The sequence below is a fragment of the Podarcis bocagei genome (genome assembly GCF_964188305.1).
Source record: "Podarcis bocagei genome assembly, chromosome: 18".
In the NCBI taxonomy this organism is placed as follows: Eukaryota; Metazoa; Chordata; class Lepidosauria; order Squamata; family Lacertidae; genus Podarcis; species Podarcis bocagei.
In genome coordinates this window covers 11999061-12019439 of record NC_138144.1, presented here as the reverse complement: position 1 = coordinate 12019439, position 20379 = coordinate 11999061, and the positions used below count along the sequence as shown (strand labels likewise).

The 20379-nt window shown below is 53.6% G+C and overlaps 1 protein-coding gene across 1 annotated transcript in view; it reads left to right on the top strand.

Moving 5' to 3' along the window:
• The window catches only part of MAP1S (microtubule associated protein 1S), a 24721-nt gene extending 6140 nt beyond the window's left edge, over positions 1 to 18581 (top strand). Inside the window, exons 2-7 of the mRNA XM_081177605.1 lie at positions 6485 to 6586; positions 8582 to 8664; positions 9233 to 9373; positions 10697 to 13850; positions 14330 to 14544; positions 16541 to 18581. Coding sequence (XP_081033731.1) covers positions 6485 to 6586; positions 8582 to 8664; positions 9233 to 9373; positions 10697 to 13850; positions 14330 to 14544; positions 16541 to 16696 — 3851 coding nt within the window. The 3' untranslated portion in view covers positions 16697 to 18581. The remainder of the gene's footprint in view (positions 1 to 6484; positions 6587 to 8581; positions 8665 to 9232; positions 9374 to 10696; positions 13851 to 14329; positions 14545 to 16540) is intronic.
• The last annotated feature ends 1798 nt before the right edge of the window (positions 18582 to 20379 follow it).

The window sequence follows — 20379 nt, the reverse complement described above, 5'->3', positions numbered from 1 at the left end:
AACACATTAGACCATCAAATAAAACAATCCACAGTAAAACAAATTCAAGCTTCAAGGAAAATATTTCAGATCCTTCCCTAGGTGACATTCTGCTTTCTTCATATTTTTTTACCTGCTTAATTTATAGAGCTGCCCCATAGCAGAAGTGCTCTAGGAAGGCAGTGTGGCGTAGTGTTGAGAATGTCGGACTAGGACCTGGGAGATCAGGGTTCAAATTCCCACTCTATCATGAAGCTCACTGGGGTTCCTTTGAGTCGGTCACAGCTTCCTAGCCTACCTCACAGGGTCATTGTAGGGATTAACTGAGGAGAGGGTGAACCATAGACTCTTTTCTCCAAAGTGGAATATAAATGCAGTAAATGAGCTCTTCTGCTGACCTGCTTAAGGAAGCTGGAGGGACTAGCCAGATGGAGATAGAATCATAGAATCATAGAGTTGGAAGAGACCACAAGGGCCATCGAGTCCAACCCCCTGCCAAGCAGGAAACACCATCAGAGCACTCTTGAAATATGGTTGTCAAGCCTCTGCTTAAAGACCTCCAAAGAAGGAGACTCCACCACAATGTGAGTTTCCAACCTGGTGCCCAGAAATCTCCATGTGGTCATCATTGGACCCTCGCTAGTCGCAAAGCACACCTGATGCCTGGGCGATTTTTAACACTGCCAGCCTCAAGTCCTCCCAGTGGCCAATCTGAGACTCCGCTTGGGAGCAGGACCTGAGAGCCACAGCAACTATCCCCCCTTGGGGTTCTCAGGGACTTCCATTCTGCTGCAGGCTGACTCTGATGTTGTGTAGCTTCTTTGCCTCATGCAATAGCAAATGCAGCCACTTCAAGATTCTCTGCAGCCATGAGGTCTAGAACCTTGTTTTCTTTTCCTAAAGGAAAGCAGAGGCTCTTGAATCCTGGTGTTGGCTGGATACCCAGGCCTGCCTTCTGGCTCTTCCTTCTCTCCTGCTGGCCCCGATCCAGAGGCTTCCTCATTCTGTGCAGGTTCAGGCTGATTTGGCTGGAGCCTTAAATGGGCAAAGGGAGCCGGAGGCAATTCTGGGCTGGCTCCAGGGGCCTTCCCGGGCAGCTGACTCCTCCTCCGGGACTCTGGCTGGTTGCGTGGCTGACTCAGGAGACGTTCCTGGAAGGGATGAAGCACTCTGGGTCGCCCGAGGGGCTGCTTGGAAGCACCACTGAGCTGATGTGTCAGGATGCGTCACTCAAGGGGGCGGGGAGGAAGGCCGGAAGGCCAGTGAGAGGGAGCAGCTACAGGGAAAAGGTGCCCAAAGTGGACATTTGTATTTGGAGTCACTCTTCGCAACTGTGTGTGTGTTCAATGAACAAGGATAATAATAATGTGTTTTGTGCTTTTATATTATATTTTTATGTGGCAAACCGCCCTGAGGTCTGCGGATGAAGAGCGGTATACAAATTTATTTTTATAAAATAAAAATTGTTGCTCTAGGCCAGCAGGGTAGGAGGGAATCAAAGCTGGGGAAGTAGATTCCTTTGTTCTGTGGAAAATTTGTGGGCCTGCCCCCATTTCTTTTAACTGGAGTGGATCGTTGTTTTGCAAATCAGCATTTTAAAGAAAGAAGATTGTATTTAAACCTTTGACATGCCACTTTCTAGCTGTTCCAGCACCTATGGGGCCAGCTTTGTGCCTCCTCGAGCCTGGTCTGTTAATGATGGAGCACCCCTATTCCCATACTCAAGCCCTGCTTTTTGTTGGAGATAGAGAGTCTAGGCCCTAGGACTTCCTTTGGTCTCATTTCGAGGCCTGCAGAGCTGCTGCCAGTCAGGGCAGACTGCACTGAGCTGCACGAACTAGAACTGAAGAGTTGAAGGGTTCCCAAGGGTCATCTAGCTCAACCCCCTGCAATGCAGGATTGCAACTAAAGCTTCCCAGTATAAGGCAACTCTTGATGTTCTTCAGGAAAGGGGGCAGCCGAAGAAAGAGATACAAGGGTGCACCCCACCCCCATAGTTGGTTCAACTATGTTGGTTCACCAGCATGTGGCCGCTGGCAGATGTTCCCCAGGGAATGCAGCCTCTGTTTGAAAAAACCTGCAGGGGCCACCTTGGCCTTCTCCGCTGCATTGCCAGGCTTCCTCTGACCGGACACCAAACAGGAAGCAGCTGCAGCTGACCTCTGAGATCACTGGTGCTTTTTTCCCTTCCCCTTTTTGAAAAAGGAAAAGAGTCCCGGTTGGCGTGGAAGCGGAAGGGGGACGCTTCAAGAGAGCCTCAGACTCTTCTTCTTTTCCTCCCTCCTCCTCCTCCTCCTCCTCCTCCTCCTCCTCCTCCTCCTCCTCGCTGTTAGGGATGGGAGTAGTCATCCTTTGTCTCACTCGCCATTTAAGAGCTCAGAGCTGCAAAAAAACTGCAGCTTTGATCCAGATGAGCCTCTGTAAGCAGCACCCATGTGAAACCTGATAATGGAGACGGGGCAGAAACATTGTGATGGTTTCAGCAGAAATGGGGGAGAGGGCACCCACCTGCAACTCAGGCCCCCCCCCCCCTCTGATAGGTTGGAGGTGCTTTGGAGGCTCCTTGGCCATAGGGGCTACAGGCAGCAGCCTCCTGGGACAGGGCTTGTGGCGGAGGGTGGGTCTGTCTTAAGAACGCAAGAAGGGCCTGCTGGATCAGGCCAAAGGGGGCCCTTCAGTCCAGCATCCTCTCCTCAACAGAGGTCAGCCTGACGCCTCTTCCTGCAAACCCATAAGCAGAGCACTCTCCCCTCCTGTGGCTCCCACCAACTGGTATGCCTCCAGTGCTCGTGCAGTTTTCAAATCATATTTGTAGTAGAATCAGAGAACTGTAGAGTTGGAAGGGACCATGAGGGTCATCTAGCTGAACCCTCTGCAAGGCAGGAGGAATATGCAGCTGTCCCATGCGCCAGGGATCAAACCTGCAACCTTGGTGTCGTCAGCACCATGCTCTGCAAACTCTGGATGTGCCTCTGCTAGAGCCAGACTCGCATGCCAAAAGGCTAACCTGGAAGGAAGGTGGGGTAACAATCAGACCAGTGGGTCTCTGCTGTCTCCTGCTTTGTGAAGGCGGAGGCTGTGCTGGTTCCTTCCCTTCCCGTCTGCCAGCTGAGCTCTCTCTTCTGGCTGCTCTTGCAGCAGCTGCAGGCAACCTCCAGGAGGTTGAGAAACTGGGACATTTCCTGGGAACTTGAGCCGCTCCTCTTGCTGGGGATAATTGGGGACCTTTGAGAGTTGGTGGAAACCTCTTTTTCCTGAACAGTTGCTTAATTTAAATACTGGCTGGTCAAAGGAGTATTTGCTAATAATTCTCTGAGCTGGTGGCTTTCTGACTCGCGGATGCCGTCTCCAGACGGAAGCTGGTGTTGGAGGAACACGTACCCTGTCTCGTTGCCACGTAAGCCTGTGCAATAAGCTTACAAGACTTGTCTTTGCCCTCTGAAGTCAGCTTGCATAAGAGGGGAACCCCCCCCCCGCGCGCGCGCGCGCATTGTAAGAGCGTGTCTCGGAGAAGCTGGGCACGGATTCCCCAGGCAGGGATTCTTTAATTGCAAGTCCTGCATTGCCAGAGGTTGTGCTAGATGACCCCCAGGGTCCCTTCCAACTCTACCATTCTGTGATTCTAAGTTTGGTGGGCGCCTTTCTTGCTGCTGGCCATCATATTTCATATTTGATGAATTATTGTATTTTAATATTTTGCTGGAAGCCGCCCAGAGTGGCTGGGGAAGCCCAGCCAGATGGGCGGGTCTTAAATAATTTTTATATCAGTGGTTTCCAACAGTGTTAAAAACTCAGATATAGAACTTAAATGCCAATACACCTTACCTTAAACCTATGTTACGGTCGCCACAACGGAATGTCTAGGTGCCATTCCCCTCATAGGGTTTATTAACTTCATCATTATAATTTCTATAGCACTTTATATTTTAAAGAAAAAACCTTAAAGCGGTTAAGACATCAAATAAAACAATCCGGAATAAAACAAATTCAAGCATCAAGGAGAATATTTCATGTCCTCCTCTAAGTGACATTTGGCTTCCCCCATATTTATTTACCAACTTAATTCATAGAGCTGCCCCACAGCAGGAGGACTCTAGGAAGGCAGGGTGGTGTAGTGGTGAGAGCAATCAGAGTTTGAATCCCCACTCCCTCAGGAAACTCACTGGGCGGCCTTGGAGTCTGTTGCAGCCCCTTTTCCTTCCTCGCAGGGTCATTGTAGGGATTAAGAGAGGAGTGGGGTGAACCATGGACTTCTGGGAGAAAAAGGTGGGCTTCTGAGCTGCTGAAGAAAGCTGGAGATGTCATCTGTCAGTCTGGCGCCTAGAGATCTCCACAGGGTCCCAACTAATAGCAACAGCTAATATTGCAAAACGTGCCTGGCACCTGGGGAGTTTTGAACACTGGTTCCAAAACGCTTTGGGGCTACAAGATCCTCCCCTCGGCCACCTCCCCGACCCCATAAAAAGCATTATTCAGAGTAGCGGTTTCCAAACCACTGAGGAAGATTATACGTACCCCAATAAAATTATACAGTAACAATTGCACAGTTATTCAAAACTCAGTTAAATTCGTTTTAGTTTAATTCAACAAGACTGAGGCACTGCTTTTCCAAGTTATTTACAGGGCTCTTTGCTACCACGCTCCATAGCTACTTCAGTGTTCAGAAAACTCTGCCATGGGGAGCTTGATGAAATGATTCCAATTTCCCACTGTCGCTTATCCGGAGTCTTAAATCACTACCTCCTGTGCTGCCTCGCTGGGGAATCCCACAGCCCCCTTTGTGTGTGGGCTCCTCATTCTCAGTCTTTCCCAGCCTCCTTCAAACAGCAGCAGCGGAATTTCTGGTTCCCCCCACCTCCATTTGGGATCTCGCTCTGTTACTGCCTGCGCCCTCGGGAACCCCATGCTGGTGGCGCTGGGCTCTGCTCAGGCGGCAAGCAGCATGCAGCCGCAGTGAAGACGCGCAAACACCCACGTGCCGCGCCAGGCCGGTTTCTGAGAGCTGCAGTCTTGCATCTCAGCTGACACCACCTGCGCTGGTCTTATGTAAGCTAGCAGGTCATGGGGGGGGAGGCATGAGAGACATTTTGGGGCCTCAGTGCAAGCAAAGCAAAACTCGCCTCCTTGTTCTGCGGGCTGAATGAACTTGTGGTTTCTTGTGGCTGGTCCTTGATCTTCTCATCTTGCCTTGCTGCTGTAGGCGCTTTGGAGAGAGAGATCCTCTTTGCCGTTAAGGCTGTCTCTTGCAAAACTGAGCTGATGTGATCTCTGTGCCATACAGGGAGAAAGCTGTTGGGATGTTTGCCGTCCGGTCCCTGTGAGGGAAGGGGGAGCTGTCAGCTCTGGTCAGCAGCTAAACACGTGGGGGATATGGTATTATTGTATTTTAATCTTTTGTTGGAAGCCGCCCAGAGTGGCTGGGGAAACCCTGCCAGATTGGGGGGGGGGGGGAGTAATAAATAACAAAATAATAATTTGTTATTACATTGAACCCTCCAGATACGAACTTGATTTGTCCTGGGGGTCTATACTAACCCTGCAAAGTCCATATCCGGAGGCACTGCTTCTGTGCATGCTCGTGACGCGATAGAGCGCTTCTGTGCATGCGTGGCGAAACCTGGAAGTATACACTTCTGGGTTTGCCGCGTTCGTAACTCGAAATTACGTTACCCGAAGGTAACATAACCCGAGCTACCACTGTGTTGTTGTTGTTTATTATCATGAAGCAGCAAGAGTAGTTCTCCGATGGCTGGAAAGAGATCCCAGGAGGTGGGAACCAAGGCACCTAAAAATTGGGGGAAGGAGCAGTGATAGAACCTCAAGATGCATAAGCTAATTTCCAAATGGTACCTTAAACCTCAGTTGCAGTCGCCACAATGGAACGCCTGAGCGCCTTTTTTGCAATGGGAATTATTAGTCTTGTTGTTCATTTAATTTCTGTATGGCTTTATATTTTAAAGAAATAATCTCAAAGTGGTTGACAACACATTAGACCATCAAATAAAACAATCCACAACAAAACAAATTCAAGCTTCAAGGAAAATATTTCAGATCCTTCCCTAGGTGACATTCTGCTTTCTTCATATTTTTTTACCTGCTTAATTTATAGAGCTGCCCCATAGCAGAAGTGCTCTAGGAAGGCAGTGTGGCGTAGTGTTGAGAATGTCGGACTAGGACCTGGGAGATCAGGGTTCGAATCCCCACTCCGTCATGAAGCTCACTTGGTGACCTTGGAGTCAGTCATGGCCTCTTCACCTACCTCAGAGGGCCGTTGTAGGAATTAATGGAAGGGGGAGTGAACCATGGAGTCCTTGGACAAAATGGTGGGAGATAAATGCAGTAAACAAGTTTTCCTGCTCATAATTCTGGAGGGACCAGCCAGAGGGAGCACATTGGTGGCCACCTTCCCTGGCTCTTGGGGGCCAAGGGCTCCAGCCACAGTGGCCCTCCCATGCTTGGCAGTCTGCTTAGCACCACTGTTTCTCTCCCTCTCTCTCTCCTCCAGGGATCCGTTCTTGGGACATCGACTTGACTGCCTGCAACCTGGACCAGCAGCTGAAGCTCTTTGTCTCCCGCCACTCAGCCACCTTCTCCGATATTGTGAAAGGTAAGGAGGTGGCAGAGGCACCTCCCCCGTCCCTCTGGCAAGGACTAGGGCCTCCCCACCTGCAAATGCCCTCCCTGCTCTCGGGCAGGCAAGCGTGTCGACAGTAGGCTCAGCCAGTCCCCGTGGGCATCTCCCCCCTCCAAGAATGAGCCGGCTGTGTCCTCAGATGACTCTGCCCACCCACTCCGCCTGATGTAGAACTAATGTTGGAATTCTGGGCCAGGGAGGCTGGCAGGAGCCTCTGGGAAGCACCTGCTCCCTTCTTGGTCCGCAGGGCAAGAGCGTCCGCCTCCCTTCTCCTTTTGTGCAAGGGGAAGGCAAACCTTGTTTTTCTCCTGCACTGGAGACACAGAGGCCCTTGCTCGCAGGGCAAGGCTCAGGTATCAGGGTCAGAAACTCAGATATATAAGCTGATCACCAAATGGCACCTTAAACTGTTGCCACCACAGAACGTTTACCCTTATTTTTCATTTCATTTTTATGTCGCTTCATATTCATATCTCTGCCTGGGTGTGGAGGCCCCTCAAGTTGCCCAGCATCACCTCAAGGGCCTGCTCCTTTGGCTGCCCCTGATATTTTGTCCATCAAAAGGGAGCCAGCGGCTTCTCGGCCAAGTGCCCAGCACCCTGATGGGACCCTTCCCCTCCTTCGCAGCAGGGGCAGTTTAATGTTTTCGGAGCTCCCAGAAAGCTCAGGGCTCCAGTTCCACACTTTGGGACACTGCAGGCAGGCGTCTGAGTTGCAGCCACTTGGTTGTCGTCGGTCTGTCTCGAGAGACAGTGGAGTGTGTCTCTGGGGGTGAAGTCCAGCAGCTGCATGAGCAGCACTGAAGGGACCTTTCCGAGGCACAAGCCTGGCCCATGTGTTTGGGGGTCCAGACAAGACCCCCATCTCGGCCCAGCTGATGGTGTCCAAAGGAAGGCAGAGCAAGACCCTGGGCACCAGCTTGGCTGCAGGAGTTGCCGGAAGGAGACATACAAGGTGCCATCCCAGCCGTCTTTGGGACTCCATTCCGGATTTGTGTAGGGTTTGCTCCTGAGCCTTATCTTCTGAAGATACCCTGTGAGGTAGCAGAGATTTGGGATCAGAGTTTTGCTTCTCTGAGATAGACTCCCTTCCCTGGTGCACAAGCCCCATCTGCGGTTCCAGCCACTGCAACCCCACAAATTGATTGCTTGCCTCAAGCAGCCTTAAAATGGCCCCAGGGCCATTTTAAACTCCTCTTAATAGTTGTGCTGTGACCTTTGTGGGATCTACGGCTGAGAGACAAACCCTCTTCAGGTGCCTTCTGGTTTCTTGAAGCCTCTTGGCCAGAGATCTCACAGGATTGGGAGGAGGAAGAGAGAGAATCCCGCAGCCGGCCTTGCTGGAATCTGGCAGTGCTGCACTGCCACCTTCTGGGAAGATGGAGCCTTGCAGTGGGGAGCCCTCCCCCCCAGAACCGCTGCTTTCTTCGCCATTAAACATCAGGGAGAACTTTCGGAGGGTGAGGACTGTTCAGTAGTGGGATGGACCCCTCCCTGGAGTGTATGTGGCGTGTTCCCCTTCAAGATATCTGTCCTGGGTGCTATAACTGAGATTCCTGCATTGCAGAGGGTTGGGCTAGATGACCCTCAGGACCCTTCCAACCCCCTACAACGTAAAGGCAAATCATATATATATATGACTATATATATCCCATTATGCACACACACAGATTCAAACATTACAATGCAGCTTTGTCCACTGCCCTAATATCACAGAATGATCACTCCGATCCTCATTCCCACATCGCTGTCATGTTGGCTCGCCCAATATGCTAAATAGGAACCCAGCTGCAAATTGTATTGCTAGGGTTCATTTGGAACGGCATTGAGAGCCAGGCTGTCTCTATCATCATGCCGCTATGTGAATCTGTGATGCCTTGCAGGAGGTTGGGCTAGATGGCCCTTGGGGGGGGGGTCCCTTTCAGCGCCTCCCTTTCAACTCTGTCGCCGCCTCGTTTTCCCTCCCCAGGTCAGCGGGCTCTGCACCATCGCGGGGAACTCCTGGAGACGCTGGTGCTGCTGAACCCTTCCGACAAGTCCATCTGCAATGAGGCGAGTGGCCAGGAGATGCCGCTTGAGGGCCGAAGGCTCTTGGCTTGGGTCCTGCTTACGCTTTCTTCCCCTTGACCACTGTGAGAACAGGAGGCCGGGCTGGATGGGGCCCCTTTGACCTGACCCAGCAGCCAGGCTTTTGTGGAACCTCCAGGTCCAGAGGCAGTCTACCTGGATCCCTGGGTTCTTAAGAGGGTATTTGGCCATTGCACGAAGAGGACGGTGGGCCCCCTTTGGGTGAACTGGAGAGCCCAACTCCAGAGAACATGAATGGGTAAAATCCTGCTTCTGAAATGGGTCTTGGGGCCTGCATGGTACACCCACGCCAGCTTTGCATGGCACTGGAGAGTCCGTTGACTGTTCCCAGGGCCTGGAAATAGGAAAACCCAACAAGGCTCTAGAGTCTTTTCCGGCACTGCAGGGGGTTGGACTGGATGACTCTCAGGGTCCCTTCCAACTCTACAATTCTGTGGTTCTGTTGACAGAGGGTTGGCTGGAAATAAGCCCCAAGAGGCTGGAAATCTGAGGGCCTTCCCTCCGAGGCCTGACTTTCTCTCTCACCCTGCAGCTCTGCAACCTGGTCACGGACCCTTCGCGCCACAAGCTGCTGATCTTTGCTGGGCCCTGCATCGAGGAGACGGGGGAGCTGGTCCTGCAGACGGGCACGTTCTCCTTGCGAGACTTCATCCAGGTCTTCGCCGACAAGGAGGTACGTCTCCCCAGCAGCAGCCTGGAGCAGCAGGGAGGAGTTAGCCGGTGATGCTGGATGGGCTGGGGTGGCAAAAGCGGGAAAGGGCTGGCAAAGACCCTCCCCTAAATGAATCCTTCCAAACTGGGTAGGAAGTGGTTGGTGTGGAGGCTGTTACTCTGACCAGACAGCGGAAGACCAGAGAGGAAGAAGGATGCTCTGGGCCTCATTTTACTTCCTTTTTCGTTAGAAGTACTGTAACTATACAACCTTTAGAAGACACCTGAAGTTTCTACTTTGAATGTTTTCTTATGCCTTTGTGTAATGCTGGAAGCCACCTAGAGTGGCTGGGGCAACCCAGTCATCATTAAGTTGTGATGTTAATAGTCGTTGTTGTTGTTGTTGCTGTAAGTTGTGATGTTAATAGTCGTCGTCATTGTTGTTGTTATACCACCATGTTCATCTGGCTGGGTTTCCACAGCCACTCTGGGCAGCTCCCAGCAGAACAGTAAAAACATGGTAAAACATTAAAAACCTTCCTATACAGGGCTGGCTTCAGATGACATCTAAAAGTCAAATAGTTGTTTATTTCCTTGACATCTGATGGGAGGGTGTTCCGCAGGGTGGGTGCCACTACGGAGAAGGCCTGGTTCCTTGTAACATCACTTCTCGCAGTGAGGGAACCAGCAGAAGACCCTTGGAGGAGGACCTAGTGTCCGGACTGAATGATGGGGGTAGAGACGCTACTGGAAGGGGCAAGGTGTTTATTCCAGTGTGGGAATTCACCAATAGAAGAGCTGAAAGGAGAAAGATTTTGGAAGACTTTCTGGGTGACTCTTCCAACTGGAAAAGGAACCCCAAATGATTGGCATTATTTATTTATTTAAGCCCACCCATCTGCCTGGGTTTCCCCAGCCACTCTGGGTGGATTCCAGCACATATAAAAATTGTAACGAAACATCAACCATTAAAAACTTCCCTGTATAGGGCTGCCTTCAGATGTCTTCAAAAAGTTTCATGGTTGTTCAGCTGACGTTTGATGGGAGGGTGCCACCACCGACAAGGCCCTCTGCCTGGCTCCCTGTTGCTTCACATAATTGCAATGAGGAAACCCTCCAGAAAACCCTCAGCTGGACCTCTGTGTCCAGGATGGACATTTGGGATGGAGACACTCCTTCAGGTATACAGGGCGGAAGCCAATTAGGACTTTTAACGGTCAGCACCAACACTTGGTGTTCTCGGAAGCGTATTGGGAGTGAGTGACGATCCTTTAGTACCAGTGTTATGTGGTCACTACAATATATGGTGCATAGTGCACTGACACCTCTCTCTCTCTTTTGCCAGGTTGGGGAGTTGCTCAGCTCTGCAGACCCATCTGCCAGGACCAGCCTGACGGTCATTTGCCCAGACTTTGGGGAATGGAAAGCTTCCCGGCTGGGTCAGCACAACCTGTTGGACTTCATTGACCTTCGCTTCAACCCGGGCCCCGTGCTGCCCGAGATGGAGGGCCTGCAGGAGTTCCTGGAGTACCTCTCGGAGTCGCTAGACCCCCCGTCACCCTTTGACCTCCTGGAGCCACCCAGCACCGTCGGATTCCTGAAGCTGTCCCGCCCATGCTGCTATATCTTCCCTGGCGGCAGGGGCGACTCGGCCTTCTTTGCCGTCAACGGCTTCAACATCCTGGTCAATGGCGGCTCCAACCCCCGCTCGTCCTTCTGGAAGCTGGTGTGCCACCTCGACCGCATTGACTCCATCTTGGTGACGCATGTGGGCACTGACAGCCTACCCGGCGTCAACAGCCTGCTGCAGAGGAAGCTGGCCGAGATGGAAGAGGATCCCTCCTCGCAGGGTTCGCCAAACGAGGACTCCGTGAAGAAGCTCATCTCCCCAGAGCTGGGCGTTGTATTCCTAAACGCCTCCGAGAAGCTGAAGACCATTGCGGGTGACTCAGGCGTCCTGAAGAGCTGCGACGAAGCCAGTTTGGCGCTCCACTACCTGGACAAGCTGGGCATCCAGCCCAGCCCACTCTGCAGGGATGGCGGCCCCAAGGTGGAGCCCACTGTCCTCTTCCAGAAGATGGGCGTCGGGCGCTTAGATATGTACATCCTGAACCCGGTGAAAGGCAGCAAGGAGCTGGAGGGCCTGATGCAGCACTGGTGCGGCAACGGCTGCCCCCAGGGGCTGGAGCTGCCCCTGCACTGCGCGACCTCCATCTGTGCCCTCCTGGTCTGGCACCCCATCAGCCCCACAGAGAAGATCGTCCGGGTCTTGTTCCCCGGCTGCACGCCCCAGAGCAAGATCCTGGAGGGGCTGGAGAAGGTCCGGCACTTGGAGTTCCTCAAACATCCGGTGGTCACCCAGAAGGACCTGGAGTCAGGGTCCTCCTCCCCACAAAGCCAGCAGAAGAGGACCACCAGCCAGGAGAGCCTCAAGTCCGGCTCCAGGCTGAGCCTCCCAGAGCCCAAGGAAAGGAGGGAGGCAAAGGCGGCAGGCACCAGAGAGCGCCCCATGGCGCCCAGCGAGACCTCAAAGGGCAGCCTGGAGGAGGAGCCGGTCAAGGAGACTCGTACCAAGGTGGAGCCGTCTTCTGCTGTGAGGCCGAAGCAGCTGAAGGAGAAGCCAGTGGCCAAGAAGGACACAAAAAAACTCTTGCCAAAGAATGACGCTGCCCCCCCAGGAAAGGTGCCCAAACGGGAGGCGAAGGTGGATCCCCCCAGGAGGGAGACGGCGGCCAAGAAGGAGGAGAAGGCATCCGTGAGGCAGCCGAGTCGGGAGCTGAGGAGGTCAGCTAGCGCGGAAGCCAAGAGGCCCCCCACCAAGATGGGCAGCTTCAAGAAGACCCTCCCCAGCCTCAAGAAGGAGGCGGAGAAGCCGAAAACCCAGCATTTGAAAGAGGCTCCTCTCAAGATGCCCAGCGGCGCCAAGGGGGCAGCAGGTGGCCTCTCAGACGGGTCCAAGTCGTCAACAGACAATGGGGCAAGGGAGGACTCTCGGCCAGAGGTCCTGGGGGCTGAGTCGACAGACGAGGGCATCACTACAGCAGAGAGCGAGCTGGAGCCATCGCCGCTGGAGTGTCCCGGGAACGGGGTGCTGGCAGCCCAGAACGGCCTGTGCACGGGGGGAGACCCTGAGAGCCCCCAGCCCTTCCGGCACCTGGAGGCCAGCTCTCCGCTGAGGGGTGCAGGCCCCCCATCGCCACTGGCTAAGACCCCCAAGAGTGAGCGGAGCGTCAACTTTGAGCAGACCCCCACGGGCATGCAGGCAGGGCTCCACCCCGAGGGCGAGGAGGCTTGCGGCAGCTCCGAAGAGAAGACCCTGGAAATGATGTCTCCGGCCAGCTCAGGCCCGGCCAGCGCCAGGCACACTCCTTTCCACCAGTCCCCCGTCGAGGACGTCATCATGGCCGAGGAGCCGGCGGCCCTGACCAACTCCTGGCGCCCGGACGGCTCTGCCACCGGGCTCCGTGTTTCGCGGGACAACTCCAGCTCCTCGCAGGAGAAGCCATCAGGATGCCTGTCACCCGGCCTCTTCCGCGATGACCTCCCGGACGTCTCGCCCACCATCACCACGCCCTCACTGCCAGCCGAAGTGGGCTCGCCGCACTCCACCGAGGTGGATGAGTCCCTCTCCATGTCCTTCGAGCAGGTCTTGCCACCAGTCAGCGAGTTCCAGGAGGAAGCAGAGAACGCCCGCCCGGGGGGACTCACCCCAGAGCCGGACGTGGGCAAAGGTGGCCTATCCTTGCCCGTCCGGCCCTGCCACCCGCATCATGCCCAGTGCTTGGACAGCCACTCCCTGGCACGGCGCGCCCGCCGCTCTGACTCACCCCATGATGTGGACCTCTGCCTGGTGTCCCCGTGCGAGTTTGAGCACCCCAAGTCGGAGCGCTCGCCCTCAGCCAACTTTAGCCCCCGGGACATGTCGAACAGCAGTGACTTCTCCCAGGAGCTGACGAAGCCGCTGGTGGGCCAGCGAAAGGGCCCGCGGAGCCGCAAGCCCTACCCCCTGGCCGATGAGACCCCACCCACGTCACTCAGCGAGTCGCTGCCCACCCTCTCGGACTCTGACATCCCGCCCGCCACAGAAGAGTGCCCTTCCATCACGGCGGATGGCGGGCTGGACTCGGACGACGACCCTGAGAACCTGGTGCGGGCTCGCGACCCTCTTCCGGCCGCCCTGAAGGACCCCCTCCCGCTCCCCGCTCAGCCGGGCATCTGCATGGTGGACCCTGACCGAGAAGGGGCGGCCAAGGGCAAGAGGCCGGCGACCCGGGTAGGCTCCGCTCCGCCCAAAGCAGACTCAGCCCCCAGAGGCGCAGCCCACAACAGCAGCCGCATCAAGCCTTCTTCAGCCAGCGTTGGGGAGAGAGCCCGGGCGCCCGCTCTGAGCCGAAGTGAGTCGGCTGCCTCCCGTGCCAGTGGGGACCACCGGGCATCCCTTGGACAGCGGCCAGCAAGCAGCAGGCCGTCCTTGGGGGCAGGCAGAGCATGTCCTGCAGGTAAGAAGAGGAGGGACGGGAAGGGATGGGAGGATGGATCTCATCAGCCCCAAGCACAGGGCCAGGAGGGTGCCCGGATCAGGCCTTGTCCAGATAAACAGGGAGGCAGGTTTTATCTCCACCCAAATTGTTTTGAATCTGTGTACTTCAGGTGAGGAGCCAAACAGGCTGCCTGGTCTCTTGGGTGGTTCTCGATCTCAATGTTCTCTGCAAGTGCCTAGCAGCACCTCGGCGTTTTGGACCTCGTGGGAGCCCCAGAGCGGCCCCCTCCCTTTATGTGCTCCATGTTGTGATGCACATGGGCAGCAGAGAAGAAAAGTCCTTTTTCCCGTGTGCAAATAGCTGGGTTAAATTCTGATTTTGCAGCCATTCCTTTGTGTTTGTGCTGCATCCAGTGGAGGGTGGGGGCATCCCAGCCGGTGTCTCCCCTCCATGCCCATCTTGCAGCCAACGCTCCCCATTTTTCTCCCGTCCCCCAGGTGCCAGGCCCAGTTCCGTGCGGCCCCCCGTCTACCTGGAGCTGGCCTACATCCCGGGCTCAGCGAGTGCCCAGTGGGTGGACGAGGACTTCTTCCGCCACGTCCGGTCGCAGTGCTACGTCATCAGCGGCGAGGACCACATCAAGGAGGGCGTCATGCGAAGGATCTTGGACGCCCTCCTGGCCGGGAAGCAGCACTGGGCGCATGACACCCAGGTGGGCAGGGTGGGCAGGGCCAGTGGGTTGCTTGCCATAGCCCATCTCGGGGCTTGGAGACCCCGCTGGGGTCTTGTGCTGCCAGCCAGGAACCTCCCTGGGATCGAGGCCCTCCTATGCCGAGGATGCTCTCTAGCGGGACTTGTTTGGTGCCCACTGAAACCAGGGCAGCATTCAGTGGCAGGGTTAGAGAATGGGTAACATGGCAAGCAGGGGGCCAGGAGGCAGCTAGGCACTGCCTGCTCCCTTCGTGGTCTCCAGGGGGAGAGCGGCTGCCTTCTCTATTTGTGCCAGGGAAGGCAAACCTTGTTTTTCTCCTGCGGTGGATACACAGTGACTTTTGCTTGCTGGGCAAAGCTCAGGATTAGGGTTAGAAACTCAGAAATATAAGCGAATTGCCAAATGGTACCTTAAACTGAGGTGGTGCTTCTACCACACTCCTTTTTTTTTAACAGTGAAAATTATTGTTATATTGTTTTTCAGTTCTGTATCACTTTATATTTTAAAGAAAAAACATAAAAGCGGTTTACAACTAGGGCTGGGCGTTAATCTGGTTTTCAACATCGGGAGACATCACCAGCTAAACATCACAATATACTGATAGACCACAATGTCTGAAATAAGGATGGAGCTGGCTTCACGGGTTTTTCTACATTGTGATTTTTGTATAGCAGACGCACACAAGATTCACAATATATTGCCAGGTCAAAAATTATAAAACCAATAACACAATATGGACTTGAAACTAGTTTTGGACGATATGTCAATATATAGGTAAAGGTAAAGGGACCCCTGACCATTAGGTCCAGTCATGGCCGACTCTGGGGTTGTGGCGCTCATCTCGCTTTATTGGCCGAGGGAGCCGGCATGCAGCTTCCAGGTCATTTGGCCAGCATGACTAAGCCGCTTCTGGCGAACCAGAGCAGCGCACGGAAATGTCGTTTACCTTCCCGCTGGAGCGGTACTTATTTATCTATTTGATGTGCTTTCGAACTGCTAGGTTGGCAGGAGCAGGGACTTAGCAACGGGAGCTCACCCCGTCGTGGGGATTTGAACCGCCGACCTGATCGGCAAGTCCTAGGCTCTGTGGTTTAACCCACAGCGCCACCCTCGTCCCTATGTCAAATTATTGGCCAGGCCTATTTACAACACATTGAATCATAAAATAAAACAGCCCGGAATAAAATAAATTCAAGCATCAGGGAAATATTTCACAACTCTAAGGGAAATTTTGCTTTCCCCATATTTATTTACTGACTTAATTTATAGAGCTGCCCCATAGCAGAAGGACTTTAGGAAGGCAGTGCGTTGCAGTGGTTAAGAGTGTTGGGACGAGGATGTGGGAGATGAGGGTTTGAATCCCCACTCCATCATGCAGCTGCGACTGACCTTTGAGTCAGTCACAGCCCGTTCACCTACCTCACAGGGTCGTTGTAGAGATTAACGGACGAGGGGGGTGAACCATGGGCTCCTTGGAATAGAAATGCAAGAAATAAGCTCTTCTGCTAACCTGCTTAAGAAAGCCAGAGGGGCCAGCCAGGCGGAGATGTCGGTCGCCAGCTGGTGCCCAGAGATCTTTGCAGGGTCACACGTGAGGTGGGATTTGAACCCTGTTCTCCCAGCTCCTACTCTGATATTTTCACCCCTCACTGCCTTCCTAGAGCACTTCTGCTATGGGGCAGCTTTATAAATTAAGCAGGTAGATAAATACAGGAAAAGCAAAATGTCCTTGAGAGAAGGATCTGAAATATTTCCCTTGAAGCTTGAATTGGCTTCATTCTGCACTGGTGCCTGGCAGATTTCCAGCACTGCTCCCTCCCAGCGACGTTGAGGTCTAGAACCTTAGGCTTGCACACAAAAGCCGATGGTTGGCAACTTCTGCATTGTTGCCTTGGGAGGGTGGTTTAGTGTTTGAAGCCGCCTTGCCGAGAGGGAGGGCAAAACTCCTGTGGCCAACAGACGCTCACCCTCTTCCTTCCTTCCTCCTCCCTGCCAGGTGACCCTGATCCCCACCTTTGACTCCCTGGTGATGCATGAGTGGTACGCAGAGACGCTGGAGCGACAGCAGGCGCTGGGCGTCACCGTCCTGGGCAGCAACAGCATGGTGGCCATGCAGGATGAGACCTTCCCAGCCTGCAAAGTGGAGTTCTGAAGCCTCCCTCTCCCCCTTGGGGCACGTCTGTGGGGGGAATGGGAGACGAGAGGGACCTCTGTGGGTACTGGGGGGCAGGGGTAGAGACTCCCCACCCCACACTAAGACACTTCCAAAGCCCCCCCAGCAAACCTTACCCACACTGTTCTGTGTCTGGTCTGTTTGCATGTTTCGCCCCTTCACCCCCCGAGCTTCTAACCCTGGTCAAGCGCAGAGATTTAGGATTTGGGGAGCTGTGGTGTTTGGCCAGCGGCCCCACCCCAAAAGGCCTATGGCCAGGCATTCCTGGCCTGGGGTGGAGGGTGGGGTCTGCTCTGACAAGGGGCAGAGTGCAGGGGCCCCTCCTCAAAAATCCGCCTGGAGGGTGGTCAGTTTACCTGCAGGACCCTTTTTTAAAAAGAAAAACTTTTTTTTTTAAAGAGTGAAACCGGGTCTTTGGGGGCAGTGTGTGTGTCTGCTTATTTTAAGAGGCAGCTCCGATTCCCCAGTTTGGGGTCCTGGTAGGGAGCTGTTTATTTCCACTGGGGGGGTGTGCTTGGCTTTCTGAGGTCGCTCCCTGCAACAGCGCCCCCCTTCCCTTAACAATATCCCATCTCCTCCTTGGGGCTGACTCTCCATCCTACCCTTTTAAAATCTGGTTGGGCCCATAGCCGATGCTTCCTCTTGGAGGGTCCGGAGCCAAAATTCCCCCTGGAATTGATATCTCTCTCTCTCTCTCTTGGAGATCCCCTTTCCCCTACCCCCTACCCCCCTCAAAACACCCCCCCCAATTTCTTCTACCTCTTTATGTTGAACGCCAGCAGTGTGTTGTGTTGCGTTTCATCCCGAGGCCTGTCTTGTTCATCTCGGGATGCATTAATCCACAAAGACTACTCTGTAAAATCCAGCCAAAGTACACCCCTTTCCAAAAAACCTTCTCCCCCCACTAAAAATACCACCTCCCTTTTTCTCACTCCCTTAATGTTTGAAGGAGCACCAGGGTGGGGTGGCAGAACGTGCCCCCTCTCCCCTTGCAAAATGTGACACTAAACTTATGTTTCTTTTTTTTTAAGGAAGGAAAAGGTGCGGGTTTTCCACCCCCCTTTAAATGTGCATTTTTTCTATAAAAAAGACAAAAAAGCAAACAAAAAACAACCATATACAAAACAGTTAATGTATTGAAAGTTTTTTTGTCCTCTCCCCCCCATAATTTATAGGATCACTTTTACATCTTCCTGGCTGGGCACAGCAGCAGGCGGGAGTCAAGGGGTGCAGCGTAGAAGAAGGAAACCCCCTGTTCCCCTCCCGTCCTCCTGCCCCCCAACCAGGACAGGCACTGTGTTCGAGTCCTGTGTGGTGTGTGTTTAGGACGGTCTTCACCAACCCTGGTGCCCCTGGTGGGGGGATATTTTGGGGCACTGATGGGAGTTTTATAGGGTCCCCCAAGACCCAGGGTTGGGGGCCACGGTTGGTTTAGATGAAACGTGTTTTTTGTGGGGAGCGGGGTAAGTTGAGAATGTTTTTCACCACCTTTAGTGCTTTATACATACATACATATATATCTATATATGTATATATAGATATCTCTGTTCTGCTTAGTTGGAAGCCCATTGGGAAGAGCAGAAAGGTCATGGGACGGAAGAGGCAGCCAGCACCCGACCGGCCCCCCAACTCTTAGGAGGGCACCACTCGGGGGGGGGGGCTGAGCCCTTTTCTATGCTCTTCACTCTCTCTCACCCTCACCTTTGTAGCTGTTGACACACTCCAAAGCCATGTGACCCGCTCACGAGTTGCCGTGTCCATCCACACCCGGAATTGCAGAAGTGAAGAAAAAAACACTGTGTTGGAACCTCTTTAGAAAAAGCAAAACCCTGAGGGGTAAAAGAGATAAAAGGTGTTAGACTTCTTTCTGGCCGCTGTGTCCTTCTTCCACTGCGTGTGTTTGTGTCCCCTGAGTCAAACTCTGACTGTGACCCTCTTCTGGACCTTGCAGGGTGGGCTCACGTCCCTCTCGGCAGCGGACCCCTCTGAGCGCCAGCTAATCAGCGGCTCGGAAAAGCCCCAAAAGACAGCAGCTGGATTTATTTATTCATTTAGGGCAGCAGTTCTCAATAGATGGTCTGTGGACCCAGAGTCCACCCAGGGTGGTCTGCACCACCATTCACATAACAAAAATGACCATAGGGAGATTGAAATGTTTAAAAGTAGGGGGTCCGTGGCCTGGCATTTGAAAAACGGGGTCTGCAGTACTTAGCTAATTGGAAACCAGTGCTTTGGGGTGTTTGCACTCCGCTCTTCAGGCAGAAGGGTCCGTTTCACAGGCTTGTCATCTTTAACAAATCCTCTGCACCACAAAGAAAGAGAGACAGGGAGGGAAGAGGAAAATGAAAACTAGAAAACAAAAACCAGAACTCGGGCACAGGGTTTGAAACAGCTGTTCTGATAACGGCCGGTTGGCACAGTCCAGGAGCAGGAGGTCCCTGTGTTTCCAAGGGTTGGGCTAGATGTCCCTTGGGGGTGCCTTCCAGCTCTGGGATTCTAGCAGGTACTTTGACCCAATTGATGGAGGCAGCCTTGCTGCTTCCCACCTCTCTCCCACTGAGGCGGAAGTGTCCGGAGCCTGAAATGTCCCAGGCCCCAAATACCAGAAAGGCTGTCTTCTTCCCTGCAGACCTGGGAGTTGAGATCAGCAAGCCCCCCCCCCCTTTTCTCCCTGGCGTTGGGAACAGTCTTTCCAAGGCCTGCACAGTTCTTGCTAAGGCAAGGCCTTGCGCCCCACCCTGGGTGATCAATGTGACAGCAATAATCGGAATCTCCCTAACACCGTCTCTGCCTGCGAATGGGAAACAGGTTTGGGGGCTTCCCAATATCGAAAGGTGGGGATGGAGGGCAGGACTAATCGTCTTGGCCATTTTCTGGAATTGACAGGTCCTGCGAACCTACAGAGAGCCCAAGGGGCCCATCCAACCTGGGCGTATCAATGTCATGACATAGCAGCCTGTGGACGTAAAATATAAAATAAAAGGATTTCATCAAAATGTTAGGCACCCATAATAAAAAGGACGAGCCCAAGGAGTAAAAAGAGGCAAAGCTGCAATTAAAACTTGCTTTTGAGGTGGGAGAGCGGGGGGATGCGACTCCGGTGTCCCTAGGGGAAAAGCCTCTCTGCACATTTTTAGGGCCAAATGCCTCTCAGAAGGTGGGAATTGAGGTAGACTGCCTTTGGACCTGGAGGTTTCACTAGAAGGGCCTGGATGTAGCTGTATCAGGCAAACTTGGGGGGTCCTGGTCCAGCACCCTGTCCTCACAGTGGCCACTCGGGTGCCCCCAAAGGGAAGCCCACAAGCCGGCCCTGAATAAAATACCAACTGTCCCCTCCTGTGGTTTCTGGCATTTGGAGTTAGTAGCCATCAATTGCCGCCTTGCTGCATCCCTTTTTCAGGATGCTTACAAGAAAGTCCTTCCCACAGCACAGTATCAAACTCTGGAACTCTCTGCCACAGGAGGCAGGGACAGCCACCAACTTGGGCAAATTCATGGGGGGGGGGGCAATGGCTGCTAGCCAGGGTGGCTCTGTTGGCGATTCTTCTGAATCCCAGTTGCTGGAACCTGGAGTAGGGCAGAGCTGCTCCTGTGTTCAAATCCTGCCTGTTGTTTCCCCATCGTGGTTGGCCACTGTGAAGACAGGATGTTGGGATGCAAAA